The 21,644-nt window shown below is 29.3% G+C and overlaps 3 protein-coding genes across 9 annotated transcripts; all 3 read right to left on the bottom strand.

The window, feature by feature from the left end:
- Positions 1-2,667: 2,667 nt before the first annotated feature.
- On the bottom strand, positions 2,668-4,771 carry LOC115708303 (F-box protein CPR1). Of its 3 annotated transcripts, none has more exons than XM_061116793.1 (2): positions 4,434-4,771; positions 2,668-4,238 (listed from the first exon to the last, which is right to left on the bottom strand). In XM_061116793.1, exons 1-2 carry the CDS (start codon positions 4,769-4,771, stop codon positions 4,220-4,222), a joined length of 357 nt encoding a protein of 118 aa, XP_060972776.1. In that variant the 3' UTR covers positions 2,668-4,219. The 3 variants fall into 3 exon arrangements, with proteins under 3 accessions (XP_060972776.1, XP_060972772.1, XP_060972778.1); XM_061116789.1 differs by having other exon boundaries at positions 2,668-4,014; XM_061116795.1 differs by having other exon boundaries at positions 2,668-3,945.
- A 1,421-nt stretch (positions 4,772-6,192) lies between these two features.
- Positions 6,193-13,714, bottom strand: LOC115708302 (F-box protein CPR1). 2 transcript variants are annotated; one of them, XR_009688171.1, is made up of 4 exons: positions 12,190-13,714; positions 7,098-7,155; positions 6,547-6,602; positions 6,193-6,465 (listed from the first exon to the last, which is right to left on the bottom strand). XR_009688171.1 is itself a non-coding variant. In XM_061116784.1 (2 exons), the coding sequence occupies exons 1-2, from the start codon at positions 13,389-13,391 to the stop codon at positions 7,116-7,118; spliced, it is 1,242 nt and encodes a 413-aa protein (XP_060972767.1). In that variant the 5' UTR covers positions 13,392-13,714; the 3' UTR covers positions 6,193-7,115. The 2 variants fall into 2 exon arrangements, 1 of the variants encoding a protein (XP_060972767.1); XM_061116784.1 differs by having other exon boundaries at positions 6,193-7,155.
- A 5,126-nt stretch (positions 13,715-18,840) lies between these two features.
- On the bottom strand, positions 18,841-21,221 carry LOC115704870 (F-box protein CPR1). Of its 4 annotated transcripts, XR_009688170.1 has the most exons (4): positions 19,863-21,221; positions 19,589-19,620; positions 19,444-19,499; positions 18,841-19,195 (listed from the first exon to the last, which is right to left on the bottom strand). XR_009688170.1 is itself a non-coding variant. In XM_030632079.2 (3 exons), the coding sequence occupies exons 1-2, from the start codon at positions 21,083-21,085 to the stop codon at positions 19,460-19,462; spliced, it is 1,263 nt and encodes a 420-aa protein (XP_030487939.1). In that variant the 5' UTR covers positions 21,086-21,220; the 3' UTR covers positions 18,841-19,195; positions 19,425-19,459. The 4 variants fall into 4 exon arrangements, 3 of the variants coding, with proteins under 3 accessions (XP_030487939.1, XP_060972746.1, XP_060972742.1); XM_030632079.2 differs by lacking the exon at positions 19,589-19,620 and having other exon boundaries at positions 19,425-19,499; positions 19,863-21,220; XM_061116763.1 differs by lacking the exon at positions 19,589-19,620 and having other exon boundaries at positions 19,429-19,499; positions 19,863-21,220.
- Positions 21,222-21,644: the final 423 nt, after the last annotated feature.

The raw sequence follows: 21,644 nt of genomic DNA, 5'->3' as shown, positions 1-21,644 counted from the left end.
TAATAAATAGATAAAAAATATATATTAACAAAATAAAAAGATTAACGGTCGTTACGGTCCCCTTTTTTTGTGTCATTTTTGTCTTCGCCTCATTTAATATTTAGAGATAACATTGGCGCCCAAAAAACAAGAGCGAAAAACTATAATTGCACCGTAATTAACAAAAATTATCGATCATGCACACGTGTAGAACACCAGAAAAAATTAATGAAATATTTAATATATACCAAATAATAAAAAGATCATGTAACTAAACTCAAACAATAAATAAAAGTTAAAAAAATATTTAATGAATTAAATTCATCTATTATTTTTGCACCCACTAATATTATTGTTCTTTCATAATTATTAATTTATTTTAGAGTAAATATGTATTAAAATTTAAATACATAATCAATAAAATTATTTAAAATACTACAAATTATTGGTTCCAAATAGAACTTAAGTGTTTTTAAAAAATATTGTGCTAACATACTAGAAAAAGAGAAGATATATATAATAAATAGATAAAAAAAAATAATTAATACTAATAAAATAAAAAGATTAACAGTCGGTCCCTCTTCTTCTGTGTTATTTTAGTCTTCACCCCATTTAATATTTAGGGATAATATTGGCGCCCAAAAAAATAGGAGCGAAGAATTATAATTACATCGTAATTAACAAAAATTATCGAGCATGCACACGTGTAGAATGCTAAAAAAAAATAACAAAATACTTAATATATACCGAATTATAAACAGATCATGTAACTAAAGTCAAATAATAAAGAAAAGTTATAAAATACTTAAGGAATTAAATTGATCTATCATTTGCACATACTAATCTTATTGTTCTTTCCTAATTATTAATTTCTTTTAGAGTAAATATGCATTAAAATTTAAATACATAAAAAAGAAAATTATTTAAAATACTACAAATTATTGGTTCCAAATAAAACTTAAAAGTTTTTTTAAAAATATATGCTAATATACCACAAAAAGATATATATAATAAAAAGATAAAAAAAAAAAACAATACTAGTAAAATGAAAAGATTAACAGTCCATTTTTTTGTGTCATTTTATCTTCTCCATTTAATATTTGGAGATAACATTCGCGCCCGAGAAGATAGGAGCGAAGAATCATATTTTCATATTAACAAAAAATTATTGAACATACATAGGCAAGATGAGGCAGTCGGTTCCTCTAAAAAAATCAGAAAAAAAATGTATGTGTAATTTAATTAGTTACGACATATATTTTATAATAAAAAAAATGATATTTATAGACATAATATATTCATTGTTTTTTCATAACTATTAATTTTTTAAGGTAAATATGTATTAAAATTTAAATAAGTTAAATAGAAAATTATTTAAAGGGTAAATACTGTTTTGGACCCTGTATTTTGTAAAAGTTACTAATTAGACCCTCTATTTTGTTAAATGACAAAATAGATCCTGTATTTTCTAAAATTGTACAAATAGGACATGAACTGATTTTTTGTCAAAATAAAACTTAATAAGAATATGATCTAGAGATGTTATGAGAAAACTGGTTACATTTTCTGTATCTGTTCATGTTAAAAATTATCTTAAAGGCCCCCTCACATGTGGGATCCATTTAAATTGTGGAATTGACTCTGATACCATGTTGCATATTAGCTAGGGGTTGCACCTATCATCAAGAGAAAAAGAATCCACTTACAAGTCTTTCTACCTCAAAACTAGGGCTGTACGAAAAAATTCGTAAACCACCCAAACCAAACCGAAAAAACCGATAAAAATTACAAACCGAAATAACCCGAAAAAATTATAAACCGCCCAATCTGTTAATTGTGGGGTTAAAAATAGGTCCAACCCGCCCAATTAAACCGAATGACCTGACCAACCTGATTTTGAATTTTTTTTTTTTTTACTTTTTAGTTTTTATTATATATAACGTAAATAATTAAATATATAATAATATAAAATTATATACTTAATTGTTAGTTTCAAAGTCATATGTATTGTGTTGTGCTTTGGTGGAATGTGTTTTTTTTAATTTATCTTTTTAATTTTAATTGATTTTGACTTTGAAACCAAAAAAAAAAAGTTTGGCTTAACCTCCCCAAACGGTTGGTCGGTTTACAATTTTTTTTTTTTTTAAATTGGATGGATTGCACTTAAATTTTAACAATCCGAACTTTAAATTGGGTTAGGAAATATATAGGATAAATCGTCCAAACCGACCGATATACAACCCTACTCAAAACTATATGACAATAAAAGGAATAGTTCTTTTAGCCTTACAAAAAGATCAACTGTTTTTTCATTTATTATTATTTTATGAATATGGACACACATGTATATTGGAAAATTCTTTACTTTAATATGTGGGACTAGGATTGCACACATTAAGTCGAACCTCATCACCAAATAAAATAATTTCTTTCCATTAAAGTCTTGATTTTTAGTTTTGTCAAGTTGGACATTTGAGTACGATAGAAATGTCAAGTTTTTTTTTTTTTTTTTTTTTTTTTTTTTTAAATAAAAACTATGTTTTAATGTTTCTAGTGAAATAAGTAATCAAGATTCTTTTAATTAAAAATATTATTATAATTTTGGAATGATATTTCTAGGCATCTAAAAACTACATTTGTATCTTTCAAAAAAAAAAAAAAACTACATTTGTAATGCAGGTAATGAGGTATCTGTAAACAAAATTTTACTGGTTATGCTATTGCTCGACAAAATGAAAGGAGGATCTTTCCCATTCATTTCTCCATTTTCCTTTCCAATGAAAGGAGAATGTGATATAAAAATGGTGAATGAAGTTCAAAACATGACATGCATTTAGCTTCAAAAGTACTGCGTACACATATTAATTAACATGGGTAAACTTCCAATACATGAAATGCAAAGCTGGAAATTGTTCCACCTGAAGTCGAGATCACTTCAGCATTTGTCCAAAAAGGGTTTATTACCAAAATATGAACACGATTCCATGATCCATCTAGAGAGTAAAACATCAACTATAAACCTCAACAGCTCCCTGAAATTAAAATTTAAAAAAAAATGCTGAAGATAAGAATAGAAAAACAAAATGAGAGCATGAAATAAAAGCTCCAATATATCATTAAAATAAATAGCTATTACAGGAGAATGTGTATAGATCACTAGCAAAAAATTTAATATAAACATTACCTATGGCTTCATTCACAGCACTACTTTGAATCCCTTCGACAGGAAATCATCCCTACTTAGAGCAGAAAACAATGTATGTAAGTGCAGTAATGTTAGCATGCAATTTTCATATGTCAAGTTTCAAACAGTTCGAACTAATTAATTTTTGAACATCTATCATATATTGACTATTGCTAAACTACTAAAGTGATCATGACTAATTTAACAGGTACACCTTTACCTAGTTTCTTTCAATTGAACTCTAAATATGATAAAGCAGAGAGCAGTTTTAAGATCAAATATTAGAAATGTATTCAGCAAAGAACAAAACTAAAAAATTGGCCAGTTCTTGGTTTTAAAGTAAGCAATTTACAACTATATATGTCTGAGTGCAATAAATAGATGATTAAGTTATTATGGAGAAAACATAAAGTGGTGGAAGATAACTCAGCTTTACCTCTTAGCAGCTTCCTCCTCCTTCTTCAGCTTCCTTTTCCACCTAAGCTTCTCTGCCTTCTTGCCAGAGATTTCCCCATCCCTACCACCAAGTCCAACAAGGCTTTGCAGGCACACACACACTTGAAATTGGATAGGCATAACAGAAACCATCACATTCTTAGCCTTATTACTTTCCAAATCATACAAAATAAACTTTTTGGAATCCTGATCCATTAGAATTTGATTACCACGATGCTTCAAGTATGTAACAGGGAATACATAACAGAAAGAGTTTATCCCATCTGATGGCACCACTGAACACAGCTTAACCCCATAATCCTTCATTACCCATATGTCAATACGATCTGCCTTGGTTTCCCAAAAATAAGAAGATCGCTCAGAGGTGTAATTAGCAATCAGGCAAAGGCAACTTCCTAAGACATTCAGAGTCATGTGAAAATCACAATCCACAAAATTTGGTTGAGGCACCACATAGTATTCCTCACTCACAATATCAAAAGCAGCAATTAAGTTAGAAACATCAGATACTGGTTTCCTATATACAACCCAATGTAAAGCATTGCCGACAAGAACACCGTCCTCTTTATAACAAAGGTATCCTCTTCCACAAATTGGCTTTTAGGCTATAAACTTTAACCTGAGAGTCAAAAGAGTCATTCTGTTTCGCATAATACTGTACCAACCTTATTAGCTTGTAATCATTTTTTTTCATTTTTTATTTTTATTATTAACTTGTAATCATCGTTAATGGGGTCATACCTAAATCCGTAAACTATGTAAAAAAAAAGCCTTTCGTGCAAATTCAATATCAGCATTGGGTAAGTTCCTGTACCTTTTAGTAAATGGGTTCCACAAAGCCACATCATCATACGAATTGAACAGGACAAGTAAGCCATTGCAAGAGCCCAAAACTGCGGTAGTACCGCCCTCAAAATCGATTGGGTGATTGAGTTCGACGGCGGAGTTAAGATTATTCAGGTCGACGCAGTAGATGTCGCTCCAGCTGAGAACCAGACCGGCGTTGGAGTAGTTGAGGTGACTTTTGATGAAATCAGGGCCGTCGATCAAGGAGCACCATGGCTTGGATACGCACCTGTAGCGGATGAGGTCCTTGACGGAAAGCCGAACAAGTATGTCGGTGATGATCTCCGATGGGAGGGTCGTCGTCATTGGCGGTCGTTGCTGGTTACTTGGGTAAGAGGTTACTACGATATTTTAGGTAGAGTCAATGGGTCATAGCAGGAGTCACATTGAAACTATGGTAGGGGCCTAGCTAGGGATGGATTGTACAACAAGTCTCGTCTCATGGCTAGTGGGATTAATGTGCAAACGGGTACACCTTAAGTTGGTGCACCTACCTACACTAACACTAGCTTCCAATCAAATGATAAAAATCAACCCAAAATACACCCTAAGCTAGAAAAAGATTAAAAGAAACTCAGTCTCAAAAAAAAAAAAAAAATACTTTCATTTATTGGACAGTACTACCTTTTAGAGGTAAATTGATTAGTTATATTCTTTAAAAGTAAATAAATTAAATAATATGAGACGCCAATAGCTATATGACAATGAAGATGATACAAGTATTGCTAATCGTGCAATTAGTTAGCTTTATTTTTTAAAATTTATTATATTAAATCTTTTACGGTCTAAAATATGATTTACTGTTTTGATAAATTTTTAATGACTTAATTTAGGGGTCATTAGAAATAAGTATGCATCCAAAAATAAGTATATGGGCTATTTAATTTAATATAAGGGTGTTTAAGCTATTTATTTTTTATTTTTTTCGAAAAATAAGTATTGATTAGGATATAATTTTCTGTTAATCCAAAAATATATTTATTTATGCTTATTAATTTGATTTATGCTTCTAGATATATTACAGACCGAACGAGCTCAATGTATAAATTGTTATCGATATAGCTTTTATTGATGTTGCCTCGCAACAATTTTTTTGTAGTTCTTATTTTGCTAAACATATCCTTTGGCTAGACAACAATGACTTATCTTTCACCAAGTAATAATGTCTTCATTATAAATCATAAACTTTTAAAGTGACTTTTGTTCAAAAAAATAATAATAATAATAAGGTGATTAATCATTTCAAAAATAAATAAATAAAAAAAAGAGTAGAAAAAGCAAGGATGAGTACTATAGTTTAATCTAACAAAGATAATTTGACTGTTAAGAATGGATGGACTAAAGTATATTCACCTCAAAAAGGATTATGTAGCTTCATTGTACGCTTTAGTCTAGATTTAATTCCACCATTTTGTTCTTAGCTTTGTTTATAGCTGCTGAGAAAGACTCAAAATGATATTTACAAAAAAAATTTAAGCCATGTTTTCATGGACATTATCAAATCATATGGAAAACCTACACAATAATTATTAGCAGTTATTAGAATGCTTTTCTACCCTTTGTAGTCCCTTGTTTATATATTTACTGTTACATAGATCATAGGCAAAATTTATGTGTTCGTTGATTTTTCATTTACTATGATACGTGTTTACTTTCACATGTTGTGTGCGCTTTGTGAATTTAAAGCAAAGGTAATTCTACGTGATATAATTATATGGAGAATGAAATTCGAAACATATGAAATGCACTTTAGTTTCAAAGTATTTTAACACTAAGCTTCCAAAACATGACATGAAAAGCTGGTCAATGATCCATCCCAGAGTACACACAACTGTATCAATGAACCCTACTTTTGTTTTTTGAAACGGAGACTGAATCCTACTTTAAAACTACTAACATGGCCACCTTGTCAAAAAAGAGTTTACCAAAATATGACATGCAAAGTTGAACACGATTCCTCCATGCGAGACTCAAACATCGAACTAATCCTGATCAGTCCCCTGAAATTAAAAAAGAAAATAAAGAAAAAGAACCATGTCTAACAAAGTAACAAAATAATATAAACAAACATATATATATACCTGTGCTTCCATCCATTTACAGCACCAGTTTGAATCCCTTTGACAGGAAATCATCCCTACTCAATTTCAAAGCATGGAATAATGTATGTAATTGCAATAAGATTAGCAGGCAAAATTCACACATATCTAGCTTCACGCATTTAGTATTTTAAGTTAAATTTGATAGTATTGAGAAATGAACAGATGTACAATAACCTTCTTTCAATATAATATATATGGAGGTTTGTATGATAAACACAAAAGTGTAGTTAGTTTCCAGAGCAAAAATGAGAGCTATAATATATAGAGGAAATTTATCAAAGTTTTTTAAATATGAACATGATTCACATCAACTAAACCCTGAATAGTTCCCTGAAACTGAAAAGAAATGCTGAAGATAAGATTAGAAAAGCAAAATGAAAGCATGAAATAAAAGCTCCAAGAATCATTAATAAATAGCTCTAAAAGGAGCATGTGATATATTATAACTAATAGAAAAATTCTATCTCTAACAAATTAATAATAATAATAATAATAATAATAATAATAATAATAAACAATATAAACAATACCTGTAGCGCTAGCGTCATTCACAACACTAATTTGAATCCCTTCGACAAGAAATCATCCCTACATAAAAGCAGAAAAAAATGTCAGTATTAGTGCATTAAGATTAGCTTGCAATATTGATATGTCAAAGTTTCAAACATTTACTATTGGGAAGTACTAATTAGCTACTAAACTAAACTAAGGAACTAATTTTTGAGCATCTACCATGTTGAGTTGACAATTGGAAACCTACCAAGTCTTGAACAATATAGCAGCTACATCTCTACCTAGCTTCTTTCAATTGTTCTCTTTATATGATAAAGAATAGGGCAGTTTTAAGATAACAAATTAGAAATATTAAGCAAAGAATAAAAATAAAATATTGCCAAGTTATCAAAAAATCTATATATTTATATAATTCCCTTGCTAATCAAGATGACATGGCAAGTTCTCCTTCTAATATTCTAAATTATCTAATTTGTGGATTTTTTGAATTTTTATTTGAAAAAAATATGATAATTATTTAATATATTAATATATTTAATATATTTAATATCATTAATATATTTTTATCAGTTATAACTTTTTATCATTAATATATTTAATATCATCTATTTCTCTTCCTCATTATGAATATAATGTCTTTTAGGTTTTATTTAATGTTATTATTATTTTAATATTGTTTCTATAACTATTATACCATTTAAATTTGTTTGAGTTTTAAAATTTACTATCATTCAATACATTGTATATTTTATTTATATTACTAACAATCTTTTCCGCTTCTTCAATATATATATTTATATTGTCAAGATATATAACACATACTATAACTAAAAAAAACTCAAACCGAGTAAGTGCTCTAACTCAATCTATTCTTTTTCTGATTTCAAAAAAAAAAAAAAAAATCTATTCTTTTTCTCTCTCTCTCTTTTCTTAACTCATCATGATATATTTTATGGCTCTTATATATTTTTTATTTTTGCTACAATTTTTTTAGGAAAGACAATTCTTTTATCTGTATTGAAGATTAAATAACTCAAAATAGAGTCTCAGTACATGACACATGCATCTACAATCACAGGTTAATCTTTTCTCCATTGAAATCTCTCCTCAAATGTACCCTTTCATCTAAACATCAACTCTTATTTCTCATTCTTTATTTTTTCCTTTTGACTGGTACAAAAGAAATTTTTTCAGTAAGTTATAAATGTAGTTTCGGTAAGAAATTTTTTCAGTAAGTTATAAATGTAGTTTCGGTTTGTTCGTAGTTTTGTTTTTCATATATATACACATAAATATATGTATATATATAAAAATTGTATTATTATTACTTCAAATATTTAAAAAATATATTATTATAATTGTGATACTAAGTGAGGTGACATGACACGAGATGGTGTGTGAGTTTTCTTTTTATTTCGTTGCTTTCTCATTTTTTTTTCCATAATTTCTTAGATTTTTTTTTAAAAAATAATTAATAATAATTATTATTAAAATATTAAAAAATTACATTTATTATTGTAATATTAAAAATTACATTTTTTTTACACATAAATATATTATATATGTATATATAAAAAATGTATCCTGTTTTTTTATAATTTTACGATCGAGAGTATATACATATTATTTTCCTTTAATGATGATTAATTATATATATGTGACTTTTCAATTTTTATACTAATATACATATTACATTTGAATTAAATTAAAAGATGGTTAATAAATCTATAGAAATTTAAAAAGCCACCCCCTATGATCTTACGGCCCTAAGAATTTAATGAGATGGCTATTTTTCTTTCATAAACTAATTATACATATATATATATATATATACTAGGTGATTGTTACGTGTCAAGCCACGTAGTGTTAGTTTTATTTAATATTTTAGTTTTTTATTTTAATTAATAATTAAAATAGTATAATTATTTGAACGATTTGTTTTATAAAAATAAAATATGTGTCAGTATATTTAGTAAGTAAAACATAGTTGTGTTATAATAATGTATGTTATTAATAGTAAAATGTACATTAATCTTCCAATTGAAAAAAGTTCTATTATCTCATTTCATATCTAATAATAGCTACACAACTATATATTTATAGACTTTCACATTCTTTGCAAATTACTAATAAGCACCAATAATATTTTCATATTCTAATATTTTTCAACCTTCTCCTCTTGGTGGTAAAATTAAAAATAAAACTAAAAATAAGCACAAACATATAAGGTAAATACTAATTACAACCCACTTCATCTTTTTTTTATTATTTTTTTAAGCCCAAGCCCAAAAATCTCTAAGCCAACACAATCAATCTTCTTTTAATTTATATTATCTTTTCTAGATATTTTATCTATATTTTTCTTTTTTAAAAAATAAAGAAAAAAATTATTAATATTCTCCCAAGATAGGTTTGTTAGAGAGATATGTGGCTAAGATGATTTTTTTAATTTAAAAAGAGATTATTAATATTTAAAAGATTGTTTATTTAAAAGATTATTTAATTTTTTGGGTTTAATTATTGAGTTTATTTTTTAACGGGAGATCAAACCTAATCGTTAAATTTAACAGAATATTCTTTTATTTTTAAGTATATTCTGTTAAACCAAAATGTTAAACCAAGAAATGCCGTTAGATAGGCACTTTTAATATATAAAGATATAGCAATAAAATTTTATGAAATCTATGTATTCTTTGTTTCTATTTTTTATTTTTTCTAGACATTGTACACTCTTTTTTTTTTTTTTTTTTCGACCTCTTTCTTAATTTTGAAATTGAAGTGAGACTGACTAAATAGTGAAAGGTAAGGATTGACCAATCATTTGGGTATTCGTGATCTCTTATATTATATATATTATATTAGTATTTGTGTGTATATGTATAAATATTAATTTGTGGTTGAGAGATATTTATAAGAATAATTATCTTTTTTACCCCCTGTACTTATGACACTATACTATTATGCCCCTTAATCTATTCAGCTTGTTACAAATAGTCCTTGTATAATTTTATATGCATACATTTAGTCCTTCTGTTTATTTTGTTTAAAAATACCGTTTGTATTGATGATGTGGTATTATAACAAAGGATAGAGTAGTAATTTCATCTCTTTTTAGAGGGAAAATTGACTATGAGGTGGCATAATAACTGACAATGAAAGATGATTAAAAAATAATTTCATAACCTTTTTAAAAAAATTTAATAAAAATAATTTTATTAAAATAATTCCAATCGTTTTTTAGCAGTTCAAATTAGAAAAACGTGTAAAATTAGGATTCTACAGTATTTGAAGAGATGGATATCACTAGAAAGAATATGAGATTTTTGGAAAATTAAGGTAATGATATTCTATTTTTTGGGATGTTATTTTTCATTTTTTTTTTCCTGTGATTGTAATTTTTATGACTTGTAATTTATTTTCCTAATGGTATATAATTTTTCAACTACTATCTATGTATAATGCCACATTATTAATTTAACAGTCAACTTTAGTCAATTTTAACAGAATTAGATAGAAGAATTATACTATTCCAATTGATATATTTTAGGGGTATTTTTAACTACACTTATAAATTAAGGGGCATCATAGTATAGTGTCATAAGTACAAGGACTAAAAAAGCTAATTATTCTATTTATAAAGATATTTAAAGAATATCATTCCAATTCTTCAATGAATAATTGAGATATTTACGTATTATTTAATCTGTGTAAATTTAGTTTCTTACATTTATATTCTATAATTAATAAAATGTAACGTAAATTATTAAATTTTTAGTTTTGCTAATTAAGTGTTGAGATTTTATTAATTCAGCTTATTATTTATATAATGATAGTGCCTTTAACTAAGAAAATTATCAAATATAAAAAGTTTGTATGTTTTAATAATATAGAGGAATTTATTAAATTTAATTGGTCCATCAACACACCAAATGTATCTTCTCACATATCTCTACAATTAATATGGAAAATATGAAAATTAAATAAGTTATGACTTCTTTTTTAAAATGCTTAAAAATTGTGAGAGTTTTTTTTTTAAAAAAAAATGCTTAAAAAAATTATTTTATCTATATAACCGTGATGGTTAAAAATTATTTTATCTATATAACCGTGATGGTTACAGTAAAATAGTAAAATTGTAACCATGATGGTTATATTTTTTTATAACCTGCTATAATAGGTTACTAACATGTAAAATTTTTATTTTTAGACTTAAATTAATTATATACTTAAAATAAATTAATCTTTTAATAAAACTTTTTTAGAAATTAATATTTATAATTTTTTTATTTTAAAAAATAAATAAAATCATGTTAGTATCATGTAATTTATTAATTATTTTTAGTAAAATTTTAAATTAATCACAATCGTTTAATAATATTTTGTTTTCAAATAATTAAAAAAAAATACTGATAATAATGAGTTATTATATAAAATTTTACCCCTTTTATGTAATTTTTGGTTAAATGACTTTTTTTTTTTTTAAAAAAATATGTATATTTTATATAGTTCTTTTTACTATATAATTTATTTTATAAATTTTATGATTGAGAAAAATAACTTTGAAAATAAATACAAATTAAAATCCTTATATTAAAATAAATAAAAAAAATATATGATATGTAAATTATTGTAAATATGTCAAATTAAATTTCTTATATAGGATAGAAAGTGAGAATAGTTTGGGAATGTTTATCATCATTAATAGTTGAGAAACATACTTTTTTGGGTTATAATTCAGATGAAAAGGTAGCTATTTATTTTTATAATAAGTTGTAGCACTTTAAATTTTAAATAGTAATAATGAGGATTATAACTTCAAGTATAATATATGTTTCTTTTAAAATAAAAATTGAAAAATATTTTTAAAAAAATATATAAAATTTACAAACAAAATATAAAATTTAATTCTCAAATGTTATAAAATCCGCGCAAAGCGCGGTATTGTTTCCTAGTTATATTATATTTCTCAACCACGTTCCAAAAGGCCCAACTCTTGGTATTCAAAGAAGCAACTATATATTATATTATAATATATGTCTGTGTGCAATAAATAGATGATTAAGTTATTATGGAGAAAACATAAAGTGGTAGAAGATAACTCAGGCTTACTTCTTAGCAACTTCCTCCTCCTTACGCTTCAGCTTCTTCTTAAGCTTCCTCTTCCTCCTAAGCTTCTCTGCCTTCTTTCCAGAGATTTCCCCATCCCTACCACCAAGTCCAACAAGGCTTTGTAGGCACACACACTCGTCAAATTGGTTAGGCATACCAGGAATCATCACATTCTCAGCCTTATTCCTTTCCAAATCATACAAAATAAACTTTTTGGAATCCTGATCCATTAGTATTTTATTACCACGAGGCTTCAAGTATGTAACTGGGTATACATAACCGAAAGAGCTTATCTCATCTGATTGCACCATTGAATACAGCTTAGTCCAAGATTCTTTAACCCCATATTCCTTCATTACCCATATGTCAATACGATCCGCCTTGGTTTCCCAAAAATAAGAAGATTGGTCAGAGGTGTAATTAGCAATCAGGCAAAGGCAACTTCCTAAGACATTCAGGGTCATGTGAAAATCACAATCCACAAAATCAGGTTGAGGCACCACATAGTACTCCTCACTCACAATATCAAAAGCACCAATTAAGTTGGAAACATCAGATTCTGGTTTCCTAGATACAACCCAATGTAAAGCATTATCAACAAGAACACCATACGCATTCTTATAGCAAAGGTAATAAGGAAAGTCCTCGATCCTCTTCCATGATTTGGTTTTTAGGCTATAAACTTTAACCTCAGAGTCAAAAGAGTCATCTTCATCCCCAATATACTGTACCAACCGTATTAACTTGTAATCATCGTGAATGGGGTCATACCCAAATCCGTAAATTATATATTGACAAATACAAAAATCTTTGCCGGCAAATTCAAGCTCAGTATTGGGTAAGTTCCTGTACCTTTTAGTGAATGGGTTCCACAAAGCCACATCATCATACGAATTAAACAGAACAAGTAAGCCATTGCAAGAGCCCAAAACTTCGGTACCGCCCTCAAAATCGATTGGGTGATTGAGTTCCACAACGGAGTTAAGATTATCAAGGTCGACCCAGTATATGTCGCTCCAGTTAAGAACCAAGCCGGCGTTGGAGTAGGTTTCCTTGGAGTGGTTGAGGTGGCGCTTGATGAAATCAGGGCTGTCGATTAAGGAGCACCATGGCTTGGATACGCATCTGTAGCGGAGGAGGTCCTTGACGGGGAGCCGAATAAGTATGTCGGCGATGATCTCCGATGGGAGGCTCGTCGTCATTTACTTTGGTAAGAGGTGAATAGGAAGAGTCAATGGGTCATATGGCAAGGCAAGAGTCGCACTGTGTTTTGATTTGAAACTACGGAACGGAAGGGATGGATGGCGTATACAACAAGCCTCAAAGTCTCATGGGTAAAGGGATTAATGTGTAAACGGGTACACAGTAAGTTGGTGCACTTACACTAGCGTCCAATAAATGATAAATGATGTTTTTATTTTTATTTTATTCTTTTTGATGATGATAAAAAATTAAAAATGATAAGGTGATGCTTGGGTTGTGTGTTCTGGTTCTTGATTGAAATTTGAAAGGAGAAATTTGATTTTCTATACTTACATATACCTAATATTTTATTTTTAAACTAATACATATCATCATTGAAAATATATGACCACTTTATCTAAAATCCAAAAATACCCCTCTCAAATTTTCCATACTTTTTTTTAGTGCAAAAACATAAAAAAAAAAAAAAATTGGTAGTCCGATGGGGTCCGATGGTAGTCCGATGGTGGTCCGATGGTCACCTGATGCTACTTTTGTATGCACAAAAACATAAAAAAAAAAATTGGTAGCAGATTTGGTCCGATGGTAGTCCGATGGGTCCGATAGGTGGCCCGATGTGTGGTCCGATGGTGGCCCGATGGGGTGGCCCGATGGATGGTCCGATGGGTGGTCCGATGGTGTAAATGAGGTGATGTAAATAGGGGTATTTTAGGGATATCATAAAAATTGTCATATTTTACAAATATTAGTTATTATTTGTTTAGAAATTTTTTTTTAATCAAATGTAAGCATAAAAAATCAAATTTCCCATTTGAAAGTACCTTCGCTTCGATAGTGTCCTATTGGGGTAAGTATTATTATATATGAATTTATTTTTTATGGTTGACAATTGAAGTATATATCCGAAGAATTTTTGGGTGCTATATACCATATTGTTTATGTGTATAATTTATAGATGTGACACATTAACATTGGTACCACACCTTGAAGTAGTTGAACTAGAAATTTGTTTCTCATTTCCACTACCTCCCTGAATGAAATTATGAACTTTTTCGCTAAGCACACAAAGCTCGACAAAAATATTTGTTAGCTTCACCCAAGGCGCAAGTACAAAAAATCTCAAGACACTTGTGAACTTCCACTCGAAGAGTCACTTGAATCGTGATGTCTTTACCATCGATTTAACTGGTTCGATTAATCAAGTCAGTTCCTGACTCAGAGTGTGACAATCGATTGGTTGGATCCAAATCAACGCCTAAAAAATAAAAGCAAAGAAAACTTAAAAAAAAACCACGAATCAGATTTAACTATTGGAGAACATTGTCCCACATGGATTAAATGTAAAAGTATTGAGCCATATATAAAGAACATGGGCTACTCCACTCATAGTCAATTGGTTTTGAGATGGAACCCCATGATTCTCAACATGGTATCAGAGCCATATCCCTAGCGGGCTTTCGATCCACACCTATCCAGATGGTTAGCCAGCCGCACGAGATCCAGATGGTGCAATGACGCCTGAGATCCGAACAAAAATAAGCGAGCAAATGGCATGACATGGATTAAATGTAAAAGTATTGAGCCATATATAAAGAACATGGGCTACTCCACTCATAGCCAATTGGTTTTGAGATGGAACCCCATGATTCTCAACATTAACAACACAAATGATCAACAGATCTAGATCTATGTCGTTGGAGGATGAACAAATCTGACTCTAGGCAATGACAAATCTAAATCATGGGTCTTCCTTGTCTCTAGTTCCACCAACCCCGATCAAAGTTCCATGGGTCGGGATGCCCTCTTCTTTCGTCTTCTTATAGTTGATAAAATACTCAATCCAATCCGCAGAATTCAATCCAATCCAATTTGCAAAGTGTGAATATTCGCACTTGTGCGAATTGGATTAGATTGAAAAATTCAAAATTCGCACTTGTGCGGATTGTATGTTGTTTGAGATATAAAAGTTACCGATCCAATCCAATCCATATACAATTAATATTTTTATGTAAAAAAATAGTAATTTAAAAATCTAACATATAGATACAAATATATTTCAGAACTTAATAAATTAAATAATTTAAAATAAAATTATGCATATTGTTTTACATACATTTTTTTTTCTTCTTTTAAAATTATTATTTGTTATTTTATTTTGTTGTTAGTTATGTGAAAAAAAATAATAAATATTAAATAATTTAATGTTAAAAAGTAATCAATCCAAAATAACCGATCCAATCTGCACTTTTACAGATTGGATTGGATTGGATTTAAGCTATTGTGTGAATTGGATTGGATCCAAAAATATGAAATCCGCACTTATTGCAGATCGGATGTACTATGAGCAAAATAGTACGAATTGAATTGGATGAACACCCCTATACATGACTACACCGATATAAAATAACATCTTTCATCAACATGTCGTTTATCATGAAAGAGTTATTCATATCACAATAATGATTATTAGTAAATCAATCTGAATCCTGAGTATAAATGATCCGTTGTTTGTGTTCATTGAGTTATTTGATTCACTCGTTAAAGTTTCTCAGAGAAGATGATTCTTACAACTTTTATTTTAGGAGCTTTATAACATGAGTGGCTGGGAACATATTATACATAATAGAATCCAAGCTTTCTGAAAGGATAGAATATTAGCTCCCTTATAGTGTTAATTCTGGGAGTGCTAACAGTTTGATCCACATCTATAATTGGATTATAGATTAACTGTTTGCATTGAATTAATGATACATAAGGAATCAAGGGATAATTAGAAAGGTAAAACATTAATTTTGACCAACTCTAATTATAAACTAATAATTGGAGGGCAAACTATTTACATTGATTATATCAATGGACTAAAAGTAAGAATTATACAAATATAATTTTATATTATCAAATAGTACAATTCCATATTTATAGCGGAGTAATAATAAAATTAATAAACTAGATTATTCTATTGAAGAGTTCAATAATAATTATGTATTTAAAAAACAGCTCCAATCAACCAAGTAATTCTTGTTTTTGGAGAAAACTATGGCACCTTAAGATTCCTCCCAAAGCTCAAAACTTTTTGTGGAGAGTATCCACGAAGTATCTTCCAACTAGGTTTCAGCTAACTATTAAGCATGTGCTAATTACTTCCTCTTGTCCATTCTATTTAGCAACTCCAGAAACTGTCATTCATGTCTTGGTACGATGTGCTTTTGCTCAAAACTGCTGAAATGCGTCTCAAGTGCCAGTGGTAGTTGCTGCTGTATGACCTTTGCAGGCTAGTTTGAGGAGGGTTTGAACTCTTGGAACAAAGCTGAGTGCTTAGAGGCTGCCGTGATTTGTTGGTCGAAACAATCTGGTCTGGAACTCTAAACAACTCAAGGTTACCGAGGTGTTGTCATTATTAGCAAAATTAAACTTTAGTGATACATATAATGCTCAAAAATAGAACTCTGCTACTACGAGTGATAATTATCCAAATGTGGTAGATGTAGAACATTGGACCCCCCAAAATTTCTTACAATCAAAGTTAATTTTGATGGAGCACTTTTCTCTAACGAGATGCAGTTTGGTATTTGTTTGGTGGCTCGAACAGCAACAGATTTGGTTTTGTAAGAAATTTAATTATAATCCGATCTGAAAGTGGTATGACAAAACTGGTTTGTATCTGTTCGTATTAGCAATTGTCTTCAAGTTGAAAAAAAATTATTAAAAATTAAGCTCAGAATCTTATTTTTACTATTTTAGAAAATACAGAATCCATTTTGTCATTTAACAAAACATAGAGTCTAATCGGTAACTTTTGCAAAACACAAGATCTAAAATGGTATTTACCCTATAATGTACCACGTGTATAAGACTGTTTGCATAAGCAATTCATGTTAATAGTTAATTGTGGTAAATAAATGATATCTTAAATTTGTTAATAATTTAATAGTTTAGAAAGTTTTACTACCAAAATTTGAGCTTAGAGGGTTAAACATATGTAAAATGATAATTAAGACTTAGACTTAGGAGGGTATAACAGTAAAAAATTCTTATATATAAGAAATGACATAAGGGGAGCTCTATTTGCACCCCTTAAACTTATAAATACACCCCATTATTAAAAAAAATATAAACTTAAATAATTTTTAAAAATTACTCTTAATATTTTTTTAAAATTTTTTCTTCACATTATTTTATGTTAATTTCAATACTTATTTTGATTTCATTTTCATAATTTTTTCTAACTCATGTGTATTTTTTTTTTCTTAAAAAATGTCACATAATTTTTTATTTTAATTTTTTTATCATAATATTTAAAATACACTTTATTTTTGTTTGATAGGTATATTTTTTAAGAATATGAATTGAAAGAAAAAAGTTAAAAAAAAGTAGTACAATTAAAAATATAAATTTTATATAAAATAAAAATTATCAAAATGGGGTGCCTTTAGAACTTTTTGGGGTGTAAATAAAATTTCCCATGACATAAATCATCTAAAATAGTAATGTTTTATAATTACACCATATATTTTTTTTTTATTTTTATTTTTATCAAATAACTCTAATTTAATTAGATAACTATTGCTATTTTCTTGAATTCAATCTCATGCTTCATTTTATTGTTTTTTTTTAGTGGGTGGAATTTCGACCTTATTATATGTTATGTTGGTTTTGTAGGAAATGTTACATTTATCCAGGTCGAAATTAGAACTCTTACGGTGGAGTTGAATTGATCGCTTGGGCTTAAAACTTCCACTCAACTCTTTTGAATAGGGATATTCAACTTTGAAATGTTGCTTTTTCTTTGCAATTTTCATTCTATATTTGGGCTTTATTAGAAGTTTTTGCTAGTTTACTTTTAAATTTTTCTAAGACGTGCTTAATACATATTTGTCATCCAATAAATTAGTTGTGCACAAACTTAGAAATTCCCTATTTATTCTTTATTATAGAGAGCTATTTTTTTGTATGATTGGAGTTTATTTTTTTTAATCACTCCCTATTTAAACAAAAGGAGTGTATTTAAAGCATGCCCTAACACAACATCCAAAAGCCAAAAACTACAAACAATCCATAAACCTTACCATTTTCTACATACAATAATCTCTTCTAAGTAAACTATTCTCATCTACTAAACCAACAAGTGCCCATCAACATCACTACACTTTTTACCACAAACAAAAATTATTAAACACTTAATCCTATTCTAAACTAAACTAATACAAATTAATTCCGATCAAACCATGAGCCTATACACAATAACTATTATTATGAATAAATTAAAACTTATCCCCTCCATTCTGAAAAAAATAAAGAAAAGAGAAACTAGTGCCTCCTTGTATCACAATTATTATAAAATGGTTTCACATATTTACTGTGCGTTAAGTTAAAATGCTTTTCCATCCTTTGTAGATCCCTTATATAGATGTTGACTGTTACACCTGGCCACTTTGTGCGTTCAGAAGATAGACAAATTAAATTGATGTGTTTGTTGATTTTTCATTTACTATCAAATGTGTCTACTTTTACACGTTGTGAGCGCTTTGTCAATGATCAAAACATGAAATGCATAAAGTATTTTAACATGCATGGCTAAACTTCCAAAACATGAGATGCAAAGTTGGGCACTGTTCCATCACAAGTAAACACCACTGCATCACCAAATATCTTTCTTTTTTTTTTTTGAAGGGTACACTAAATCCTACTTTAAAACTAATAGCATATGGCCACTTTGTCAAAAAAAAGAGTTTACCAAAATACATGCAAAGTTGAACACGATTCCATCTCTAGACTAAACATCGAGCTAATCCTAATCAGTCCCCTGAAAAAAAAGGAAAAATATAAATACATCAAAATCCGAGGATAGATTGGAGAAAGCAAAGTTAGAGAATGAGAGAAAAAAAAATAAAAATAAGAATAAAATATTGCAAGCCATTAAGAACATAGCTTTAGAAAATAGTATGCTTATTGTATATATTACTACAGAAGAAGAACCATCTCTAACAAAGTAACAAAATTTATTTAAAAAAAAACATAACATATATATATACCTACACATGATATATATACCTCTGCCTCCATCCAGTTAAAGCACCAGTTTGAATCCCTTCGACAGGAAATCATCCCTGCTCAATTTCAAAGCAAGGAACAATAATGTATGTAATTGCAATAAGATTAGCATGCAATATTCACATATCAGATTTCAAACATTTACCTTCTCTCAATATATATTATACATATGGAAATCTGTATCATAAACAGAATGCAGTAGTTTAAAGGGAAAAAAATTAGAAATATAATACATAAAGTAAATTAATCAAAGTTAAATAACAATAAATTTCTCAACCACCTATATCATATATAGCACAAGGATAGCTTTTGGAATTGAACTTAAAAGAAATTACAACTATGTCTGTGTGCAATAAATAGATAATTATGTTATTATGGACAAAAGATAAAGAAGAAGAAGAAGAAATAAGTAAGCTTACCTTTTGTCCTTGGTTTTAGCAGCTTCTTCTGCCTTCTTACGCTTCAACTCCTTTTTCAGCCTCCTCTTCCTACGCTTCTCTGCCTTCTTAGCAGAAATTTCCCCATCCTTACCACCAAGTCCAACAAGGCTTTGCAAGCACACCCACACTTCATAGTAGTCAGGCACATGAGGAATCATCACATCATCAGCCTTATTCCTTCCCAAATCATATGAAATAAACTTTTTGGAGTTCTGATTCATCAGAATTTTCTGGTCACCACTATTCTTCAAATACGCAACTGGGATCACAAAACTGAAAGAGCTCATCACATCTGATTGTACCACAGAATACAACTTAGTCCAAGACTCCTTCACCCCATATTCTTTCATCACCCATATGTCAACACGATCGGCCTTGCAGTACTCCCAGTATTCATTGGTTGGGTTAGAGGTGTAATTAGCAATCAGACAAAGGCAATCTCCTAAGACATTCAAATTCATGTGAAAATCACCATCCACATAATCAGGTTGAGGCACCACATAGTATTCCTCACTCACAAGATCAATAGCCCCAATTAAGTTGGAAACATCAGATTCTGGCTTTCGGGACACAACCCAGTGTAAAGCATTACTAGCAAGAACACCATACACACGCTTATATCGAAGGTAATAAGGAAAGTCCTTAATCCTTCTCCATGTTTTGGCTTTGAGGCTATAAACCTTAACCTCAGAGTCAAAAGAGTCATGATCTTTTCCATAAAACTGAATCAACCTTATCAACTTGTAATCATCGTTAATAGGGTCATACCCAAATCCGTAAATGATATATTGACAAAAAGTAAAGCCGTGGGTCGGAAATTCAATCTCAGCAATGGGTAAGATTCTGTACCTTTTAGTGAATGGGTTCCACAAAGCAATATCGTCATCGATATTAATTAGGGCAAGTAAGCCATTGCATGATCCCAAGACATCTGCACCCATACCGCCGTTTAAATCGAGAGGATGAATAAGTTTCTCAGAGGAGTTAAGATTATGGAGGTCAACCCAGTTGAGATCGTAACCTCTGATAATCAGGCCAGTGTTGGAATAGGTATCGGTGGAGTGCTTGAGGTGGCTTTTGACGAAATCGGGGCTGTCAATCAAGGAGCACCATGGCTTGGATACGCTCCTGTAGCGAAGGAGATCCTTGACGGAGAGTCGGACAAGTATGTCGGTGATGATCTCCGACGGGAGGCTCGTCATTGGTGTTGGTTGTTGAGGAGTAGCGATGGAGTGCGCAACAAGCCTTGTCTCAAATGTAGTAGTACTATTATTCTGTAAATGGGTACACGTTAAGTCTGTGCTCCTCACCCAATGTCTTATCAATTTCTTTTAATAAGTGCGTAGTTATGAAGGGGAGCATAAGTTCAGTGGGCATAATTTATTAGAGCAACTCTAAAAAAATTTAAATTTAGTGTTATATCAACAGTAAAAAAATATTATTTCAACATTAAATTTTTTTCTAATTCTAACTACAATATTAAAAATTACAATAAAATAAAAAAGAAAATTGGGTGTAGTCTATAGTGTATATAAATATAAAAATTTAATCGTAAACATATTATTTTAATGTTAAAAAATGAAAACGAAAATTTGGTGTAGTTTATAGTGTCCCACACTATAGTCTATAGATTTTCACATATAAAAGATAGCATTTAGTGTTTTATTGGAGCAATTTTGTGTCTAAACTCTACTATTTTTAAAATTTTAGTATCCTAAGAAGCTCTTATATCTTAAAGTTTAGAGGTAAAAATCCTAATTA

Source organism: Cannabis sativa, chromosome 1, assembly GCF_029168945.1.
Source record: "Cannabis sativa cultivar Pink pepper isolate KNU-18-1 chromosome 1, ASM2916894v1, whole genome shotgun sequence".
Taxonomy (NCBI): Eukaryota; Viridiplantae; Streptophyta; class Magnoliopsida; order Rosales; family Cannabaceae; genus Cannabis; species Cannabis sativa.
This window is presented reverse-complemented; position numbering and strand designations above follow the sequence as displayed.

Bases quoted from the DNA above. Each gene is read 5' to 3' on its own strand.
- LOC115708303 (XM_061116789.1), bottom strand. From the start codon at position 4,771: ATGACGACGACCCTCCCATCGGAGATCATCACCGACATACTTGTTCGG. The intron at 4,015-4,433 runs GTACAGGAACTT...TGAATGTCTTAG, and splicing joins TGGAACCCATTTACTAAAAG to GAAGTTGCCTTTGCCTGATT.
- LOC115708302 (XM_061116784.1), bottom strand. From the start codon at position 13,391: ATGACGACGAGCCTCCCATCGGAGATCATCGCCGACATACTTATTCGG. The intron at 7,156-12,189 runs GTAAGCCTGAGT...GCTTTTATGTAG, and splicing joins GAGGAGGAAGTTGCTAAGAA to GGATGATTTCTTGTCGAAGG.
- LOC115704870 (XM_030632079.2), bottom strand. From the start codon at position 21,085: ATGACGAGCCTCCCGTCGGAGATCATCACCGACATACTTGTCCGACTC. The intron at 19,500-19,862 runs GTAAGCTTACTT...GAAATTGAGCAG, and splicing joins GCTAAAACCAAGGACAAAAG to GGATGATTTCCTGTCGAAGG.